Here is a 23,329-nt window from a genome sequence, read left to right on the forward strand (position 1 = left end):
AACAAGTTTTCTTCTGCCTCAACGTAAATTCCGTCCAGGTGACCGATCCCAAGGTGCATTCACTTTGTTGACTCATATTTTTTTTCTTCAGCTCCTGAATGGCCCAATGAGTCATGTCCAATACCTAGCAAGAGTTCATCGATACTAGACGTCTTATTATTATTTTTTTATTATTACTAGTGTTAGCCTCTAATTAAACGAATTGTTTCCTATCCACCTACTTTCAAAGCGGCGAAAACAAAGCAGCGAATGTTATTCAATAGGAATAGGTTGATGTGACGATATACCTGCTTGATCTGCAGAAATTCATTGGAGCGTTGGAATTTTTCACTTTAGATAAGGATTTCCAGGAAGGATCAAGGTCAATAATTCAAAATGTGTTCCCACAGTATTTTCTTCAACATGCGTGTATTAACTGAGAGTTGGGTACTCGCATTGAGCATTGGGATATACATATATACATAAATATACTCAAAGGTACTTGAGAGTAATTTTTGACACGCTGAAAGGAATAATATGTACCTAGGAATGGCTGTATGCAGAGACTCTGCTGTAGGTAACCAATGATGTTCCCCAGTCTGGAAAAGATATTGTTTTGAGATTCTGTTGATAAAAATAAATCAAAATAATCAAAAATAAATGAATTGGATGTAAAATTTTCCAGCAGAAAATTTTTTCGTTCCAAAATGAAAATATAACTTACAATTTTCCAATTTAAAAAATGAGAGCGATGAAAACGGTCATTTTGTCCGATTTGTTAAAATCGATTTCGAAAAAAATTCTGTACTCATCGTGAAGAATAAAGAGGTTGAGTATTCAATTGATAGGTACTCAATGATAAAAAAATAAACAATATTCTGTTTCGTTCTTGATGTGGCCGATACTTGATGAAAATAAGAAATAAGGAAAGTATTAAGTTTTTGTTTCGTTCTTGTATACAGGGATTTCAAACTACTATACGTACCTACAGACATTTCAAGGAATGAAATCTATACAATATTCAATTCTTGTTTACCCGCCACTAGAACTTTCAACGCGTGTAAATTTTCTTTGGGAAAAGTTCGAATTGAAAGAAACTCATCTGGATAGAAAGGAGAATTATTAAGAAAAAATAGCAGACATATTCGCAGAGGAGAAGTAGAAGAATCTGAAGAAACAGTCTATTTTGTTATATCCATTAATAATAAGAAATATACACTTGGTGGCTGAGGATTATTTAGAATTTGAGGTTTTTTTCATCAAACCACTTTTTATTATAGTGATGAAATGTTTAAACATACTGAATTGATTTTTACAATATTTATGTATTTTGAGGTCAAGGACATACCCATACTTTAGAAATTATTGAACTTTTGAAGTTCATCTAAAACATGCATTTTTCGTAGGATAGTTATTGATTGACTTGAGCATCAGAAACAAAAACCATAATAACGAAATGAATTGCTACCCTATGAACCCCATATTATAGCAAAAACAACCATCACTCTTCTATCTCCATGTTCCCCATTGACTAAAAGATGCATAATAAAATAGGTACCTACATATCATAAATTTCATAACCTAATACCAATTGGTTAATGCACACTTGTTTTCTTGGAATAAAAGAAAAATCATGCAGTGAAAATTATTTTGTTAGTAAGGGCGAACTAGTCTGAATTTCATTTCAATAAACGGCTTTTGAAATAAGTCTGCCTAAGCAGACTCTAAAGTCTAAACTTGATTGATAACACATCAATCATCTTTATAAGTTCATTATCAGTATTCTTCGTCATTTGCACGTTTTAAGACTTGAACATTGACAAGTAGAGTAAATGAGTATGTTGCACTTCTTTTCTGTAATTTATACTTCTCTTAAGGTAGTTTCTGTTGCCTAAAACTCCTAAGAGATACCTTATACTTATACAGTTACTTTGGGGATACAAAAATGTGAACGGCATCTTTAGAAAGCAGTCATTGGGAGCTAGATATACATAGCTTAGTTAAGTTTTTTCTCCCTGAATTGTCAACTCAAAACTTCCCTGTAATATTCCATATTTAGTCCCGTTGTAAGCAATTTGTGAAATATCACAACCATGAAACCTATAACTTGCCACATATTAAACCGATTGGTTTCATATTCGCCAAACAATCGAAAATTGATTGGTATTCTCCAGTTGTCCATATTGAATTTCGAAGGACAGTGTCATGTTACCTGCTGATAAATTTTGCAGTGACCTATTACAATATTCTTCCGATAAACCAAACCATCTGGTACATGCTTTGGTTTCGATATCGAATACGATATTGGACCCTGTTTATATCGACAATAATTATTGTGACGTCCCTACATGGCTTTGGTAAGTTGACAAAAGTGATTCATCTTTACACCAATGCAAGGGAAGAAAGAATCCATGGGTGGAATTTTAAATAGACTTTATTTGGGAGTATTCAATGACTTATTGGTATTTCCTCTAGTTGGATTCCCCCACATTCTGCGTTTGACATAGGTTATGATTGAAGACGGAAACCACAATAACTAACTGGGTGTTCTTAATCTAGTGATATGTATGTATGTACACAGTGCGAGTCCCTAAATTCAGCTAATCAAAGTGTTTTTTTGTTGTAAATATTCTCAGACGTGTCGATTAGTATTTTACATTGCATTCTTCTTGATGTAACAAAATGTTGTCCCAATTTTGAGATGACGTCATCGAAAATTTTTTTGAATGGCAATCCTAATTTTTTTTATTTCTAAGATGCCAAACAACAAAACCTTATTCCCTGTCCTTATTCGGAAATGAAGTTGATTCAACTCAACAAATTGTGGCAGTTCAAAATATGCAATGTCAATAGGTATTTCGAACAAAAAATGTACCTAAATGAAATAGGTGAGGAGAGTAGCATTGTATCAAGCTAAGATAAGCAAGGATATTTATGATAATTTGCAATATGGGCGGTGAAGCAGAATCAGCATACTACCCCCTGAAAAAAAAAAAGAACTTATTTTTGTGTTCTTGTGCTTTAGCACAATAAAATTCAATTTTCAGTTGAGTATGGCAACTGTCCGATTTTTCAACAAACGTTGTTTCTCACAAAACGACGAACTAATGAATAAATAAACTTATGTAGCTTGGGAAAAATGTATCCATTTCTATGTATGCACCGATTTTTAAGGAAAAACAAAATCAAAACCATTTAACGCAGTTATCATACGGAAAATACATCAATGAAAACTTCCTCGGTAACAAAGAAATAATCCCAGTGTTTCAAACAGGTAACGTGAAGTGAAGTCTGAATAATAGATATCCTAATGGTTTATTCATACAGAAATATTCGCACTTATCTATTCCTGTATAACTTTCCTATTGGCTTCATAAAAGTCCAACCAATAAGTATTTCTAGAATTATAATAGTTTCAAGGAAAATTCTCTAGGATAAATATTTTGCATGTGAAGGCAGAATGGAAATTTTCGAGAGAAGAATGTGTGTAGATATTTCAAATATTCAATAATTGGACGAATAATAAGTAAAATACGGTCGTTTATTATGTGGCAATTTATGGAAAAAATTTTCCTAGTATTCATTCGAATAAACGGAATAAAATTGTTGGGAAGAATCAGTTGAATCAATGATTAAATCACCATTTATACAGAAATACATGATTTGATATTTAATTCCGAGGAGAACTTTAATTTCAAGAAACCAAGTTCACCCAATCCAATTTTTTTATGCCTCGTAAATTGGGGTGAAAGACCTTTGAAAGTTTTAATAGAGTTTATAACTACGACTACTAACTAATCGAAGAAACTCGTGGTGGAAGAGCAAGAGTTACTACCGTTGCATAAGATCGGCTAATACGATTTACTGCACGACGAAGTCCCTTCCTCACATCAGCATTCCGAATTGATAGCAACTTGCAAATTTTTCAGTAAGTTGCTTTGTATTGATTTCATTTCACTTTACCCTCTTGATATTGTTGAATATAAGGAATTTTATTTCATATTCGTCGAAGTTTCAAATAAACAAATTCTGATTCACCACAGAATTTTAAATATTACCTAACTTTTTTTACTGTGCGGTTCCCGATTCCATCTAATTTTGTTGTGAGCAGTTTTCGTATTTGCATTTGGCCTATGTTTGTCTGGTCATGTTACTTTATTGGCATTTCGCTACTTATTATCTCCCCTTAGATTAAAATATCTATCTACACTCTACACGCCTACATTAGAAAGTTATGGATGTTTTGATAACAAATGGGCCTGAGCCTAGAGCCTACATGATTCCAATCCTTCATTTAATTTGAACCTACATTGTTAATTAAGCTTCTAATCATAGATTATCTCAAAATGAACGTATTCGGGAAAAAGTAAAATAGGCGAACCACCTGCGAATAATGGAAAAAAAGTTTTATTTCGATTACCTAGCGTTCATTTCATTGAGAACGGTACAAATCATTCTCGGACACGAATGAATTCATGGGACACAGGCACGCACTCCCAAAACCTTGGTGGCAGCAACTCATCGCTTTGGCCCCAACACGAAGTGATAATAAACATTTCTGAATTGATAAATAACACAAAAGGGTGCGACGTTACATCAGCGTGTAATGCGAAGGTGTATTTACTTCATCAGATGGATGAACTAGGACATATATTAGTTCTATAGTATAGTATAAAGCCCGTTTGCAACAGCCGAGAATTCTCTGGAGAATTCTGTACAAAATTCTCGCAAGAAAAGGGCGGAGCCTATTTAGTACGCAATTGAACAGAGAATTCTACCGAAAGTGCGTATGCAACGGTACATAATTCACGGCGCATGAAATCTCGAGTAAATTTTCTAGAGAATTCTCGGCTGTTGCAAACGGGCTTAAGAGTATGCAATCAAGGGTGTACGTTGTAAACAAAAAATTAATCAAGAAGTCCCTTGTCCTATTCTGATCATCATGAAGAATCTCGAGGGATAAGAAAAACAGAGTTATTTGTCGTGAATTCGAAGCTATCAAACAAAATTCGTGATTAAAAATAAATAAAAGTAGGTACTTAGAAATAGATTTTATGCACCGTTTTAGTAAAATTTCATTATAGCTGAAATTTACTTCAGTATCAACTTCTGTCCAGACAGCAATATCTTTTGTACAGGATGTTTATGTTTAGGGGTATAGTCAACCTTCAAAGGCGGTTTGTAGAATTTGCTGCCCTTAGGATAAACCAAACAGCTGCTAATGCTATATTTGTTACAAAACTATGCAAATGTGAAATTTCTTAAAAGTCTACCGTTAACAATTTGAAGAGGTTTATTTATTTTTTCCTCGATTCTTAACGTTTATTATCAGCAATATTGATTCAATAGTTTTCTTTTTGGATAGACACTGTACTTGTGCTACAAGTATGTAAAAGTGTTTTGCTCCACATTCCATATTTTGTTTGTATTCCGACCTATTATGATAAGGCCCCCCAAAGTGCAATTAGAGGCAATTAAGCATAAATGATTATGAAACATTTTTATGATGTAGGTCTGTTTTATCTGATTTTTTTTCTGATAATCTCGACTTTGAATGATGCCGGTCAGATATGTTATGTCTTTTTGTAGATTTATTCCCGGTAACGGGATACAGCAATGAATGAATGAATGAATGTTATGTATTCTGCATTTCCAATAATGATCTGTACATATAAAAGTTTCAGAATATTATCAGTTGCTTCCTAAAACTTTCAGTTTGTATATCTCAACAAACGTGAAGGCAGCACATCTCTTTCATTTCATTCCTTTTTCTCTACATTTCGCATCCATTCAATACATTATTGGTGGTTCTTATATCTTATTGCTGACAATTCTGTTTCTCATCTAATTCGAAGAAGCTATGCTTTGAAAGGTTTGTTGTGGAACTAAAAGTAATAATGAAAAATATGATTCGAAACAAAGCGTTCAAAGTGCAATGAAGTTAAAGTTCATTTGAATATTTATATAGAAAGAATTGCTCCCGTCGAATAGAGAGATCTGCAACACACAATTCACTCAATTCAGCAAGAATTAAGATTCTGTTGCAAGACTACAAATTGCCAAGATTGAAACGAACAAAAGTTGAAGTTAAATCCAAAGAAAGTTTTGAAGAATGAATCGGATATTTCATATCTCATAGACGAGTTTCAGAAGCACTCGTAAAAACAACGACAAATTATATGAAAAGTTTTATTCATTGGAGTTATCCAGTTTTTAGTTTAAAATGTACAGAAATGAAGAGATTTTTGATTAACTCCACATATATTCCAGGAGGCTATATGCATAGGGGCTTATAAAACTTTCTTAAACCGAAAATTGAAGTCAATTGGATTATTGGATATAAATCCCTGAAAAATTTGAGTATGGTAGATTCGGGTGACTTGGGACGATTGTTGAATTCAACTTGTCATATTTTCAACACGGTAACCTATTTTTATCTGATAAAGTGGTTCGAAAATGCTTAATGACTCAGACTCTTGATTAGGATATATTCCATGCTTCAGAATTGGGATATAAATTTTGAAAAAAATAAAATATACTTGTCCCAAGTCACCCACCGATTTGGGTGGCTTGGGACACAAGTTAAAATCCATTGATTTCTCAACTCTAAAATGAAATAGGTGACTTGGGACGGTGAATAGTTTTGAAAAGTTAGAATTTGTTATTATATAGTTGAAATTCGGTAAGGGAATCAAATGATAAACCCCTATTACATCGAAAGTAAATAGGTATATTGCAACTCAAATGTAAAAAAAAATAAACAAAACAAGGGAACTTTGATTTCTTTCATCCTTTGGTGATTTCTTTGTGGAAATAACGTAAATAATAATATCCTGCGAAAAATCGGCATATTTCCTGCTGCCAATGCGCCGCTTGTATCTATTCGGCTATGGTCCCAAGTCACCCTATGAAACAACAAAATAAATGAATGAGATCCTTGTAGCCGTTTGATTTGAAAACAACCCTGTTTCATGACATATCTAATTTCCCTATATCCCACGTATCCAGAAAAAAATTACACATGCACAAATTGAAACACATGTACAGGACACTAGAAAGTAAGGGCCTTTAAAAAAACGCGCTTTTACTCTCCTGAATTCGTTAATTTTTCCTGTCAATTCAAACGCTCTGGTCACGGCAAACTCAACAGGAATTAATTGTTAAACGCTACACACCGTCTGTTCCGATATTCCTGAACAGTACTGTCAGTATTTCAAAGACGATGCCTATTGGCCCAGTCGTTCGAGTTCTATTGTTATTCGATTGCTGGCCAGTAAAACCAGCAATATCGGAACAGGCCCACAATCTTATAAGTTTGTCCCTTCACTCATAAATGGTATAAGAAACAAAGAAATCTGCAAGGGGGTAATCGTCCCAAGTTACAGGACTGTCCCCGATTCTACGAAAATCTAACTCACTGAAAATTCCACTATTTTATTCATTATATTCTCGAACCTGTATTATTAACCCCTGGCAACAAAATCACAAAGTTTCCAAAATTCGAATTTATCACGAAGCCTTTTGTGACAATCATGAAAGAGGCAATCATCTTTCTACGAGATCGAATACAGTTGAAGATTGAAGAACAAATAGTGACCCCAAGAGAAGCTTGAACCATCGGAACGGAACTCAGCCACCGTTGGTATATACAGGGTGAATCCGGAGGAAACTGTCAGATTTTAGAAGAAATTCACACTAGTCAAGACAGTTTCGAAACAATGTTTTATGGCTGGGAGTCTCAAGTGAGACTCTACAGGGTTGGATTTTTGAGCATAAGTACATTTGTTAAAAGAGTTACAAGTAAGGATGAGGAATGGATCCAGAACGACAAAGGGTCGAAAGAGATGGAACAAAAATGTATGAAGTATGGGACATTAAATGTAAGGTTGCAGGTGAAAAATTAATGGTAATAACTATTTTCGACAGAGAAGGAGTGTATTTTTAGCAGGAATTATTGAAAAATCACTTTGTTTCCCCCAAGAAAACCCCAAAGAAAAGATTACCCATCTTTGTAACCTCCAGTAACAATTGGCTGTTAATCACAGTCATCAATCAATCACGTTATGAAACACGTGCCATAATCATAGGAATGGCGAATAGGATGGTATCAATAATTACTGGTATATGAATAAAAAGGCTAGATAAAGGTTGACCAGCAAATCTGACATCTGTATGGTTCGTTGGCCGCTTGGTGGAAATGGTAATGGTAATAGCACTGCTGCTATCAGACGAGGCATTCACTTTGAAATTTGCAGAACAGTTCTAGACGCGTGGTGTTGGTGAGGACGCGTCCAAGAAGTGATTTGTTAGGAGATCAACAATACGCGAGTGCCGGATTGGTTTATGACCAGTTTATTTTTATGAACGTGGAAATTTTTTTACCGAGGAAAGATCAGGAATTATTTAAGAGGCTTCGGTTATGTTTGGTAAACATCGATTTTTTTATCACAATGCCTGTTACAGAAAATAGTGTTGATTACGGTGCTAATTGGTAGATATTTATATCGTAATAGCTCTTATTCAACGCAATTTCCATATAGTAAAATAAAACAAATAAAATCATACACAGGGTGGTTCACAAAGTATTTGTGAGGCATATAAGTTTTGATAGGAGAGCCACAGAGTGTTCAAACCTTCAAAATAATTTTCCTTATAATATACAACTCAATTTTTTTCTGAGATAGGAGATGAACTTCATACTTTGGGCTTTTAATGATAAAATTTTAATTTTTCTCTATGTACAAAAAAAAAACAATAACACAAACAGGCCACATGGACTAGAGGAGGTGAAATCTCAGTGGAATGAAATTCCAAAAACACCTCACCTCACCTTTTTTGACGAGCGAAAAACTAATTATTCTTTTCTTCTACATACCTTTTGAATTCCATAAGCTTATATTTTCGTGAGGAGGTATTTCCTTAATTTCGCAGTCAGAAAGCTCATCATCCTGTGAAATTTTTCAGCCAATTTTATTTTGACTTTCTCTAATCTAAATAATATTTGGTGATCGTATCCCTAATGAAAAATAGTAATAAATTGTGTTTCAATTCAAGGAAAAAGTGGAATCCAATTTTTTTTGCACTGAAATTGTGCAGTTGCTTAATATTGATTGTGTATCAAGATATTTTTGCCTTTTTTTTTGATATTTATAGTTTCAAACGAATTTAAAGAGTCAGAATATTAATTGCAAATATATTTTCCTACTTTTCCACATAAAAAGGTATCATTCAGCGAGAGAAAAGCGTTTAACGGTCTGCGAATTTTGAAATTTTCATTTTTTTTATCTCTAGAAGATGCAACTTAATCTTCCCAAAAATTCCCAAATTTCGTGAAGTTAGTATTGTTTTCTAGTATAAATAACATGAATTCTACCATTTAGTAAAATCGCATTATTTTTATGTCGAGTATCTCTAGCTTGCTGTCTATTCTTTTTTCTAATTCACCCTGTAAATTGAAATTTGAGAATCAGAAATCAACTATCGTTTTATATGAAATTTGGGATGAATGGATAGTTCCATAAGAATTTAAGGGGTAATTCCTTGTCAAAAAATAGTGTATGTCTTTCTTTCATATAATTTTCTTAAGCCGCCCCTGCTTCGATCTAGTTTCCTAAAGATGGCATCTGAAAAGCAATTCTTAATTTTTTCTTAGAAACTAGAAAACTGCTGATCTCATGGATATAAACAATAACCTGCATCAACTCTGTTGAATCTACCTACCCAAGCAATAGCAATTTAATAAAATATGAAATATGAATGTAATAGATCTATCTATTTTATCCTTGAGTATCCTGCAAATGGAACATAATAGACGCAATTGTGTCATACCGATTTCGATTTCCTTGAACCACAAGAGCAACAACATCTACGTTAGCTATTCAAAAACACACACCTAATTAATTTAGTGATTCCCATTCAATCTTAATATTTTACTCATGCCTTAATTGCCAAATATCAGAAAATTATTCCAGGAATCTGTGAGAAACTTTTTACGACTCGTTTGGAGTCAAAGTCATTTATGTTATATGTTACTGTCACTTCTGATTTCACGGGAAATGAAAACAATTTTACAATTAGAAGTTACGAACCGACAAGAGCAGTACCGTTTGTTTAAAACGCGGTGATAATTTTGCTCTTTTTGTGGGAATGCAGAAAAAAAAGATTATTTGTAGGGAGTTAATGTGGCGTTAATGAACGTAGGAAGAATAAACTCAAAGCTTCAAGCACTTGCAAGAAGTATTCCCGAGCAGCGAGAAGTGTTGATGTTTCCCAAAAAGCTTTTCAATTTGTGAAAATAATTCGATTTTGTCAATTAACTTTCTTCATAAAGTGGGGTTTATTAACTAACGAAGAAATTTTAAAAATATCCAAAACCAAAGTGTATTCTATTGCCTCAAATTTTAAAAATTCAAGTACCTTTATGAGAGGGTCCATCTTCATTTCATACTTTTTTATGGCTCCCAATTTTGCTACGATAATAAATCAAAACCGATCATCTAGTTGTTGCCAATTGTTAACTGTATCAATTATTCAAGAATTTTCGAGTAACAGTTGATAGACTGGTTTTCACATGGAGAAGATTATGCTAATTTTTTCCTGGCAACTTTCATTGAACATCTCTGCATTCGCTTAGGGTTTTGTTATTCTACGAAGCAAATCGACACAATTTTCTCTCATAGGCAGATAGGCATGAATATTTTGAGAGACAAGCCCTTGAGATAATTTTCTCTCTGCTGATTCGTATAGGAGAATGTTGAGGTGGTGTATGTGCTAAAATATCAGTGATGAACTCCTGGATGATAGGAGCTGAGTGTAACTTCAGTGAACAGGATTGCTTGGTGGTTGCCCATCATGTTCAAGCGTCGTGATCCTCCAAATCCTAACTGATGGTTTTTATTATGGGGTGGCTTTTTATAGCCACCTTCTGGATATTGAATACAGTCACAGAGGTGAGTTGATGATATTTATGAATGAGAAAAATAAAAATATTTTGAAGTGATTAGTAATTTAATGACACGAGGAAGCGTAATATCACGAAACCACTTTTTGTGGTTCATACATGTAGAAATGTTGATAATACGTACAGATTTTTTACTACTTATAATTTTATTTCTGTTTATGTAAACAAATAAAATAATGTAACAAAATAAAAGCTATCATTTGATAGCTGTTATTTTATATTTAATTCTATGCTTCTTCTAGAGCCTGAATTTGCAGAAATGGAATTCACGAATTTCTGGATATCGTAAAAATCGGTTTCTTCATTTTACGTTCCCTCACCTCCTAAAATTTCTGTTTTGAATGCATACTGAAACGAAAAAGATTTTTCGGTTTTGGAGTAAATGGTGTAGATATTTCCATTTTTTTTTAAAGCTTTCCTCTATTGTTTGTGTCGAGAATCAAAGTAATCTCAAAGAATCTCATTTTTGATGTGTTGAGTATAGAAACAGTGAAAAAGTCTTGATTCTCGAGAATCGAAGTAATTTGGATCTGTATGTGGGATAAGAAAAACCCTAAAAACCCAAATGTTTTCCTCAATAATATATGTCTACACGTACACACAATTTTCTAGTGGTTTAACTTCCTTGTTTTTTGAAGATATTACTTGATTAAATACCTGAATATATTGTATTGATCAACATTCTTCTTGAATTATTACAAAATTTACGTCAAAACTTTTATTTTTCGAATATGAAAACGGAAAATCATACATTTCAGATTTTACTGTAACTACTCATATTCAAGAAATTCTCGATATAATGTCCATTTAATGAAATTTTTTCGTGAATTAGGTCATCTAAATATCATGGATAGAACAAAACAGAACTCATTTCATGTTCTATGTGGAACATTCTTGGCTCTTGAATTCAATTTTAGACTCCCCATTGAATATATTACCTAGCACCTCTTCAATCGTGTACCTTGCACCATTCTTGAAACTATTCACTTCGACATTGATTAATGAATGGTTTCGATAACATATTGTCGATATTTTTTATACAGGAGGATTTAGAAAGTGAAACAAATTTTGAAGAAAAAAAAATTCAGTTAAAAATATTATTTCGTTGTTTCATTATGAGCAAAAATTCCAAATTGTACCTCTTGAATATTTCAGAAATTTGATCATTTTTATTCAGAGTGAGTCTTTGACTAGTACAAATATTTTAACAGCAGATGCTTGAGGTCAAAAGAAACATTTTTTTCCTATTCCATTTTTTCCTATTCAGCCCTGATGAAAAGATATAGCCATTTCAAGTTTTCATAATGAGCAGTGTCACCCCTGAAAAAACAAAAATCCCTTTCGAATAACTAGATGAATTTGTGACAGTTCATATATACATATCTGTATACATATATTACATATCTGTGAATCTTTTAAAAAGAGTTGCTTTCAGTCAAAGTACCCAATTTTTCGAATTTCATAGATATTTTTTATTTTTGAACATCAAATTAATCGAAAACGGCGCATTATATGAGAAAATATGAGGAATATTTCACAAAAATGTTCAAATATTCAATTGATTGCGTCCAATTTCGATACAAGAGTTGGATTTTTCGAATTTTTGGTATTTTCATGGTACGTAATGGTCATAATGAGAAAACTGGAAGACGTCGGTGATATCTTATGTTCGAAAAAGATTCATCAAATGAATGAAGAACTATATTCCGAAATTTATTTCACTCGATAAAACCGTTTGTGAGATAGAACTAAAAATAACATTTTTCTACAAACGTCAAAAAAATGACAAGGTTCGCGCATTGACAACAATATGCGAAGTGGCCCTTTTTTCCTTCGTTACCATGACACCGTGCGCGAAGTAGTGTGCGAAATACTTACTTCGCACACTGCATGTAAACTATATGGGATTTTTATATCATAACCTTTACGTTCCTCAATCAAGCAAAAATCCAAGAAATCATTCCTTTATGAATGTATAACAATAATTAAGGCTTTCAAATTGTGAGAAAATTTATAATAACAATACCTAATTTTATTTATTATTCACAATGTTAACATTAATGGTGCAGCCAGTGCACAAACCAATAATTAGGTATTCCTAAACCAGATAACTCAGATTCAGCTGATATCGTAGATTTGGGAGTTTGATAAGTCTATCCATTTTTGATTTGCAAGCAACTGCCGTAGAGGTGACAGCACTTGATCCTGAAATTTCAATACTCTTTTTCATATCAAGCTAAACATGTTACTTATTTTAGAATAATATTTTTGACGTTTCTAGAAAAAATTTTGTTTGCATCTCATGCGCGAAATACTTTGGTGATCTCGACTATTTTTTTAACTCGGCTGCGCCTCGTTAAAAAAAAATCAGTTCTCGTTCACCAAAGTAGCATTTCGCGCACTAGATACAAAAATAACTATTTTCCTTGGTTTTTCACAGCCTGTATCTTTTAAACGGTGCCGATTCGGAAAAAATGGTAAAGGAAAAAAGTGTTTCTTTTGACCTCGAGAATCTACTGTTCGTATTCGTACGAGTCAAAAACTCGCCCTGTATAATTCAGTTCTGCCGATCTACAGAGCCTCTGTTTCGTTTTCAATAGCCCTTTCTGAGAAAAAATAGTTATTGTTGTATTTTCTGTGACACTTAGTATACATTATACCCATTGATTATCACAAAGCATTTTTTTGAAGGGTATAATAACTATATTCATGTTATAAAAAAATTGCGGAGAAAATTAGAAAGCTACAACTGTTCACCGTGTAAAATTCTCATTTAAAATTTTCCAGCTGGATGAAACATCGAAAGCTCTAAAATTTGGTCGAATTGGAGAGCTTATGAAGTCATTTATCGCGAACTGATAAATCATTTGCTAAATTGGTGTATTAAATTCCCACTGATCCGGTTAAATCGGAACAGGAAAACCACAGCGATATCCTAACTCATTGTCCCACTTTCTCACAGATCAATAGGCAGTCAATTTCTAGGTACAACACTTAAGGAGAAGAAGCAATTTTTATTGCTTTCCTTTATTGGCAAAAGTAATACAGAACGGTCATATTGATCGGTTTTGTATCGGTGGATTTCACTCATCAAACGGATATTCCGTTTCGGTGTTTTGTCGATATTATGGAGATTACACAGTATTAGCGAAGAAAGTGGGAAACTCTCAATGAATGCACATACATGAATCTTTTATTGAGCCATAGAATCGCTTTCGCGAAAGGAAAACTGGAGATGAGTGTGGGAAAACGAAGTTGGTGTAATTTCTATTAAATTCATTTATCGACAGGCAGTTTCTATGGATCTGTTGAAAATCAATTTCATAGATTAAATGAACAGTTAATCTATGATCAATTTGGTAAATTAAAAACCCGCTTGTCAACATAGATTAGGATCTATGCTTGTCAAGCTGGAAGCTGGCAGAGTTTTTTTCAAAAACTACTGGAGATAAATCGGTGAATCAACCAGGAATCGATTGTCACACAAAAATAACATCCTTTTATTCAAATTTCTGGATAAAATCTTATTCAATCATATAAAATAATAAATACAACTCTAGATCCAATCTTTTTATTCCAGGCAATTGAGTATGACAGTCTGAAAGATGTGTTAACGGACAATGAATGGAAATACCTCTTAGGAAATCAAGGTAGGCAACACAACAAAATTCATATTCTAATATGTATAATGAAAAATTGAACACTTCAGTGGTAACCTCTCCATTTCACATGGTTAATTCACAGTCTGCGTGTTTTCGCTAGATTGTTAATTCACTTTTTTCGAAATAACCCATTTATCAATTCGATTATCTTGTGTACTTCTTCCTAGAAACCAGCTTCGGTCGATTTCTCTTCCTGCCGGTATAATTAGTGAACAGATTCATCAATTCCTTCTTGTTGCAATCGATTGTTTTCTGCATTGAAGGAACAATTGGATGTTGCTGATTACCATGTATTTTTTCCAACCCTTTATTTTCAACTTATTTCCAGAGGCAGATTAAAAGTAGTTCGAAAGGTGATTATACACTGCGCAAAAAAATTAACGCACATTCTGAAAATCTCAATTTTAATGAAAGTTAACTCTACATTGACTTCATAACTCATTTTTTATGTTCTCTCGGGAAGGTTTTGAACGAAACAAGACACATTAAATGGAAGAAAAATTCAGGATCTCACCGAATCTTATGTGAAAGAAGAGAAATGAACAATTTTCAAAATACTGAAATGCTGATAAGTGATTTAATACTTGGTATTTCCACCCCTTGCGGTAATTACAGCTCGGCAACGACGGTTCATCGGATTGAGATCTGGACTTCTTGCTGGCCATTCCATTCGAGAGACAACCTCTTCAAGGTACTCCTGAACGATGCGCGCACGATGGGGTCTGGCATTATCGTCCATAAAAATGAAATTTTCACCAATGTATGGGGCAAATGGCACAACATGCTCTTCAAGAATGTTCCTCATATACTTATTAGCATTCATAACTCCATTATCAACGACCACTAGATCTGTGCGAGTAGTCAAAGATATTCCACCCCATACCATAATCGATCCTCCCCCGAAACCAGTAGTATTCAAGAAATTGCACTGAGCATATCTTTCATATGGACGTCTGTATACAAGGAAACATCGATCACAATGGTAGAGGCAGAATCTAGACTCATCTAGAAGAGAACTCTTTCCCAATCGGCCTCTTCCAAATGGATATGCTCTCTCGCAAAATCCAAACGCGCCCTTCGATGGGCTGGGGTAAGAGCTGGGCCTCTTGCCGCGACACGAGGCCTTAAATCATATTCTCTGAGGCGATTTCTTATTGTCTGAGTCCTAATTTGCACCTCATGAGTTTGCTCTAGCTGAATTTGAAGGAGGCGAGCGGTTGCAAACCGTTGTCTCAACGAAGGAACTCTCAAGTAACGTTCTTGAATGGCAGTTGTTACCCGTGGTCTACCCTGTCCTGGTCTTCGGACATTCATACCTGTCTCCCTGAATCGCTGCAACATTCTGGACACACTTGTATGGGAAACTCCAAACCTTTCTGCAATTCTTGTGTATGTCCACCCTTCTTCTCGCAAAACTACCGCTTGGGTACATTCCTCTTGGGTCAAATTGCGTGTTTCGCGTTGCATAGCGATCGAGTGTAGAAAATCAAACGAAAGAAAAACTATTGATCACTAGAATTGATCGAGAACAACTGATTTTAGAATGGAGCCAATACATTCAAAATCTGATAATATAATCTTTTTTTATTCCTGCTGGGAAAAAACATCTGTATTGAAGAAAACCGTTGAAAGTGGATAACATATGCATGCATAATTCTGATAAAAATAATTATCATTGAGAACACCTTCAGTTGTAGAATAAATTTGAGATTTCCATAATGTGCGTTAATTTTTTTGCGCAGTGTATTTTCCCAGTGGATAGAAAAAGAAGCAGTGATTTATAGCTTCTTCTTCGAATTGTCCATATTTAATTACGATGTATTTTTTATGAACACTGAGAGGGAAATAAAAATTTAGTTTCATCCTAATTATAACAGTGAGATCTTTTGAAAACCATTTTTTTTAGGTCTAAAATGTTTCCATAAAATGAAGGCTACCCACTAGGGCATCCAAAAAATGAGAAAAAATCCTAGCACGGCATTTAATAATATGGAGTTACTGACATTCTTTGAAGATCAGTTTCGAAAAACTGTAGTGTCTTTCGAACCAAGTGTAGTGATCCGAAAAACTGCAGAAGACTCTGCCGATTTTGCCGAACTTTAAATCATTCTCCTAGCCAAATTTTTCTAAGGGTTATCGTCCGATCGAGCAGAGCATCGCCCTTTATATTATTTTGATTATATAACACCTATTGCAATACCATTTCGAGAGATACTTACTTATGTTTTCATTCAATGCACCACGAATTATTCATCGAGTGCGTTTTTGGCAGGTAAACATGCGTTAAGCAATCTAGATGAAATTTATGCAAAAAAATAGTTCATGTCGAACAAAAGCCAGCAACGTTCTTGTGAAGCAGGATGCTTGAAATTCGGCTGAGTATGAATAATCATTTTTTAATTGACCTATTCATTTTCATTAATACGCGGATTCACGGTTAAGAAAAAGAATTTTATCAAGGTCGATCCTGAAGAGAAGTTTTTATGCAACAACCTCTTAATGGCGGTGTGGATTCTAACACGATCTGAATACAATAATGAAACATTAATTCTGTGTCACAATGTGATGTATGCTGGCAAAACTGATTGAGAGTGTGCATTATCTTCCAAGGTCTGCACCAAACAGAGTATTTCATGTTTTATTGTTGTTATTCGTCCTGTCTGAAAGATTGTAATCTAGGAGTGCGGTGTCAATGTTGCTTTATTTTGGGTAAGGATCTGAATAGAGCTTAATTGAAAGAATCCAAACTAAACAAATAAATAAAAATGATATTGTTTTAGGAAAAAAGCATAAAATAACAGTAATTTCACCAAGAAAATCTGATACTGCTCCAAGAATTAATGATATACACATTCGTTTTTTGCCTGTAAAATAAAAAAACTCAGAAAAAATGTTGTATTATCTTTATTTATTGCGTCTACTGCTTAGTTCATAGGTCATTTCTATTTCAATGTGTTTTCAAATTAATTTTTCAAATTATGTCTTTATTCGAACAAGTGGATCTAAAAAATGAACTAAATTTTTTAAAATTTTTTAGTTATTATGGGTGTCGAGAAAAAAAGGGGATGTTAACCTGAAATATGATAAAAAGATAGTATTTTCAATGAATGGATATTAATAAAGTGAAACAATCTGGGTCATTTGCTATCCCTCCTTTTATAATTATTTGGTATTTTATAGGAGTAACGTATAATGAAAATCATTTTGTTGAAGTATTTTGTTATTTCTGTTCCGGTTCCGAATGAATATAATAATTATTTGGTAGTGTCTTAGACAAGTTCACCAGTTGAATTACATTTCTAACAAAAACTCAAAATTTTCTTGGTCTGTAGATCAACTTTTAGTCCTCAATCTATTCAAAATCGAATTAAAAACTGAAATAAAAAAAATAATAAAAAATCTGCTTGCAGTCGATCGTCCAAAAAACAAGTCATCTAATGAAAATCTTCGGTTTATTGAAGCGAAACGTGCATATCCAATCGATTTTCGATTTTTTTCAATAAAACGCATTGAATGCGTTACGGTAAATGTCCTTTGACCTTTATTCTCGGAAGTACAGATTTTCTGTTTCCGCTCAAATTCACCTTCTCTGAACTTGGCCGCATACGCTCAATTCTATTATTATTATACGTTACAAAGCGATTATCTCGACACCATCTACTTTTAACAATCGTCATCAACATAAATGTTGAATAAATCCAATCGTGAGTTCCACATAAGTGTAATGGCGTCTAAGCTCTTTTTTTTTTATAAATTAGTTCGAATTAGGAACTCGTTCAGGTGTCATCGTTGATCCGTTAGGTATGTTCATTATAATGACAATCAATACGATCCGGACTATCACTTCCTCTGGAATTATGTAAAATTTTCCATAACCGTCGAATGGGAAGGATAGCAATGAAGAAACTATGAAAGGGGGAAAAATAAAAAGGATAGAAATCTAAATCCATCTTAGTAAATAATTTAGAAACCTATTTGAACAAAAAATGCAAAGAAAAAGAAAAAAATAAAACGAAAATAAAAAAAAATTTAATTTTAAATAAAATTTATTCCCATTTTGTGAAGTATTATTGAATTAGAAAAAATTCAATCCTGCATATCATGAAAATGAAACTCAATTATGCTCCAAGTACCAAGTACACACATATTGAATTATTTTTCCTTGGGAGAAATATTTCTAGAGGTGAAATTGTTATCGATCTTCTTTCCTCTGACTAATTGATATGTTATCAGTCCAAGTGACCTAGACATTGACCGCATGGTTGGTCTATATTCTGTTCTGATTGGAATGAGGCCAACATTTTGATTGGAGCCAGGAGATGACGTATTCATAAGTATAAGTAGGTACATCCATTGATCGATGAAATAATACAGTTGGACGAAACGGTTTATTATACAGGTAAATGAAAAGTTTCGAAAATATTCAAAGGGTGATTCCTTGTCAGAAAGAGTGCGAGTCCTTCATATATTTTTTTTGAGCAGCGCCTGCAGAGAGCTGTTCAAAGTAAACTTGAAAATCTCGATTTTTTGGGTTGAAAAAATGCAAGGTTAGAGCCCACTGAAATGACCTATTTGCTCCTCTGTCTGAAAATCAGCATGTTCTATTACTGTCCTAGGATATGGAGTGCACAGAAGTTGTTTCGAAGATTTCGAAAAAAAAATTAGGTGAGGATACATTAGAGAATTTCATTCCACAGAGTTCATTTGAAATGGAAAGTGAAAAATGGAAAAACAAAAAGAAAATATTTTCTCCTAACCTGTGTGAGATATTTCAAAGTTTGTATGAAAATATAGGTTTTCGACTACGCTGAATGTATTGCAAGCATTTCCGAAGCCCTATCTCCCTCCGCTCAGATTTTCATCGTCGAAATGGCATTTTTCAAAAATTGTAATTTTCAATCTGCGATATCTCCTGTTATATTCGTTTGATACTATTGAGATTTCCGGTTTTATAATCAGCATTGCCAAGGCTTCCATCCTAGCACAAAAACTCGATTTCGAAAATCTCGATTTTTTGGGTCAAAAATGAGCAAGGGTAGACCCCCCTAAAATGACCTATTTGCTTCTCTGTCTGAAAATCAGGATGTTCTATCACTGTCTTAGGATATGCAGTGCACAGAATTTGTTTTGAAGATTCTAGAAAACCAAACGGTTGATGATTCAATAGAGCATTGCACTCCAGAGAGCTCTTCGAAGTCAACTCGAAAATGAAAAGTGGAAAAACAAAAAAAATTATTTTCTCCTAAACTGGGATAGATATTTGAAATTTTGGTATAAAAATATAGGTTTTCGAACACGTTGAATATATTGCGAGCAATTTCGAAAGCCTATACCTCTTCGATTAGATTTTCATCTTGGAAATGGCATTTTTCAAAAATTGTGAATTTCACTTGAGATTTTGTCAAGACCAAACGGTTGTGCCGAAATGGATGAAATTCTCAGATTTATAACTAGAAGAGTCGCTCTTTTAGAATATGTATCACGTTGAGATCTACGATAATTCACCTGGAATATAATCGACTCGAAAACTGACCTTCGAAAAATTCCCAAAAAGTTGGGTTCAGTTAAAACTCCCTCAAGATCGAATGGTGGTTGAAATGTCGAGATTTATCACTAGAAAGATTGTTCTTTCAGAAGTCACAGAGTATGTATCACGTTGAAATCTACTATGATTTTTCTGCTAGATACAACCTAACTCGAAAGTTGAATAATGGAAAAATTAAAATTTTGGTTGTCTGGTAAACAGTGTTAGATATACGAAAGTTTGGTAAGCAAATGTAGGTTTTCGAACATGCTAAATGTATTGCGAGCAATTCCGAAAGCCTATTTCTCGTAGTTTAGATTTTCATCTTGGAAATGGCATTTTTCAAAAATTGCAATTTTCAATCTGCGATATCTCCGTTATTCGTCTGATCGAATTGGGATTTCCGGTTATATTAAAAATTGCTTTTGAGGTGCTATATTTAGGGAGCTAGGGAGCGCTGTATTTAAGCAGATGTTGCCCAAAAAAAGATTATATGAAAGACCCACACTATTTTTCGACAAAAAATCTTTTTTCGTGACCAATCTGTATAATATCATTTTGAATTAATCATTATCGAGGTTAAGGAAGTAACAATGTTGATCAACAGATACTCTCATCAAGATCGTGTGGTTGTGCTTGAGAGATTTGAAGAAAAATAATTTCGAGAATGAAATAGCCGTTTAACGGTCATTTCTACAGCTGAGTGAGAAAGAAATCAACGAAGGTGGTTCAGCTTCAGGTGTATCCTGAATACAAAATATCTCTATTATGGTTCAAGAAACACTAAGAAGAGAGAGAGTGATCTTGAATAATTGAGCTTCTTTTCAATGAGATAATCATCAAGCGAAACATCAGGAAGTATAGTATTCATAATGAGACCACACAATTTCTGATAGAAAACAAATATTATGTGAGCATTTTGTTTATGCAAACATGAACCGAATTATTTAATAATGCAGATACTGACCAACTTCAACTCTGATCAATTCCGGTGAACTATAAAAGTTTTCAATTATAACTTGAAAACAAAAGAATAAATTTTCTGTGAGATTTCAATCTTCCTCATTTTATTTGAACAAATAAAACCCCATCGTCCCCATCATAATCTCAGAATTAGTTAATCGAGTAGGTACTTTTGTTAATATCCCCAACGAATATCAATTTAATTAATTCTTCAAGTATTTCTGCTGACTTAAGGATATTTTATTGCATAATAAAAGATTCATCGGACTTACAGAAGATGAGTAAAATGAAGAATTGATGAGAAAATCAATCGATCTATCGATTTCGCGTAAGTGGGTCATCTGAATTTACTTTCTCAAGTGCTGGAACGTCAAGTTTGTCCTGGGTTTGGTCTCATACTAAAGAAAAGTTGCTCTTCTACAATAGATATCTATCAATCAAGATCTATGATGTTTCTCGGAGGTACGAGTGTCAAAACTTGATCCCAAAAGGATGGGTCAGTTAAAAATTCGTCAAGACCGAACGGTTGCTTCGATATCGCTATAGTTCTCAGATTTATTACTTGAAGAGTTGATCTTTTAAAATATGTATCACATTCAGATCTACAATGATTTTTCTGGGAGATACGCGATAGAAACCAGCTGATTCTTGGTCTAGGACGAGTTTAAAATTTCTTTTTTTAATTTTCATCCAATCAGAATGTTGTTTTCGAGCTGTTTCCACGTATCAATATGTCTACGATTGTTTGAATTGATTTTAATTGGAAGGCAACAAAAGCAAGAGAAAGAATCTCCACATAACTTGTATTCCTCAATAGTGCTTTTATGCCAATAGATTATTCTTATTTCTTCTCGTCAATGTTTCACAACAGAAGTCAGAATCTAGAACGACACAAAGACATTTTATCAACAAACTCTCTCATGCCCGAAGAAAAATCTGTCCTTTCAAGGACACTGTGATAATAATGAAAGTATACCAGCAAGGTTGGTAGCGAAAGTACCGGAATATATAAAAATTAATCTACTTTATGCAGCACTTCACTCCAAAGGCGTGGAATGACATTACTCGTAACTGATATATTGAGCTATTTTTTCCTTGAATAGATAGGTATATATTCTTTTGATGAATAGATAACGAAGTAGGAGCGGGTGGAAACATTCTACATTCTTTTGCATCCGTAATAATATGTATAGGACTCAATCTGATCGTTCAAATTCATATTTCAAAGGGTTTAATGGTTCTTGTGCATTATATTGGAAAAGTTTTATAGAAGGTTTTAATGGTTTTCTCAAAAAAATTTCAACTAACATAAGGATGAAGGAACTTAGGAGCATTTCAAATAAGAATTGATGCAATTAACAATTTTTTCGGGGTAAAAGTAGTCTTGAATAATGATTATCGATTATTTCCACATTAAATATTCGGAATGAGTAACAAATCGAACATTACGTAATATATTATGGATTTTAATACTGGGTTATAAATTTCACTCAATTATTTTTGATTGACATCTTATAAAGTACCTATTTATTTATTACATTGATTAACCGAATGTTTCACGATTGGATCACAGTAAAAATTTTGTGAGTGAACCTGATTATTTGTAATTTTAATTTAAAATAATAATCTTTTTTTCTATGAAAATCTGTTTTAATATCAAGAATTATCATTGCTTCTTTCAAAATATAATGATGTTTTAGATTAAACCAATGTTTTATGTTTCATTACTTCAAATATTTTGTTCTTTCTTTAATTCAATAGTTTTTTACTCATGCTCCATGGCACAAAAATAATTTATTTTTGTACCTCAAGACCTTAAGATGTAAATCAAGCATTCATAATATTTGTAACTTATCAATGAACTGTATTATTTTTTTTTTCATTTCAGAATCGCAATACGCTATAACCTATCCTACTTTCGAGAGTTTGAACAGTTCCTCGCTGTATCGACTGAATCTTCATGTGCCTGCAACCGAACAAAATATAACAGTCGACTTGTTACAAAATGATAGAGTTTTGGCCAACGACTTCATAGTCTTAGAGACATTCACTAATCGATCCAATGTTTTGTACCACAATGAAAATGACACTAACTGCCACTTTAAAGGGGAGAATGCTGCTGTTAGCATCTGCGAAGGGATTGTAAGTGTAACTTAAAAAAAGTTTCTTAAAATTTGGGAAAACTTTTCTGTTTTCCGATCACCCAATATTTTCAAGTTAAAAATTACTGATAACTCTTTC

The 23,329-nt window shown here is 33.4% G+C and overlaps 1 protein-coding gene across 1 annotated transcript; it reads left to right on the forward strand.

Moving 5' to 3' along the window:
- Positions 1-2,454: 2,454 nt before the first annotated feature.
- LOC123307167 lies at positions 2,455-23,245 on the forward strand. The gene is made up of 4 exons (XM_044889383.1): positions 2,455-2,544; positions 10,726-10,928; positions 14,520-14,589; positions 22,977-23,245. Exons 2-4 carry the CDS (start codon positions 10,866-10,868, stop codon positions 23,243-23,245), a joined length of 402 nt encoding a protein of 133 aa, XP_044745318.1. The 5' UTR covers positions 2,455-2,544; positions 10,726-10,865.
- The last annotated feature ends 84 nt before the right edge of the window (positions 23,246-23,329 follow it).

The sequence above is a fragment of the Coccinella septempunctata genome, chromosome 2 (genome assembly GCF_907165205.1).
Source record: "Coccinella septempunctata chromosome 2, icCocSept1.1, whole genome shotgun sequence".
Taxonomy (NCBI): Eukaryota; Metazoa; Arthropoda; class Insecta; order Coleoptera; family Coccinellidae; genus Coccinella; species Coccinella septempunctata.

Bases quoted from the DNA above. Each gene is read 5' to 3' on its own strand.
- LOC123307167 (XM_044889383.1), top strand. From the start codon at position 10,866: ATGGTTTTTATTATGGGGTGGCTTTTTATAGCCACCTTCTGGATATTG. The intron at 10,929-14,519 runs GTGAGTTGATGA...TTTTTATTCCAG, and splicing joins TATTGAATACAGTCACAGAG to GCAATTGAGTATGACAGTCT. The intron at 14,590-22,976 runs GTAGGCAACACA...TTTTCATTTCAG, and splicing joins ATACCTCTTAGGAAATCAAG to AATCGCAATACGCTATAACC.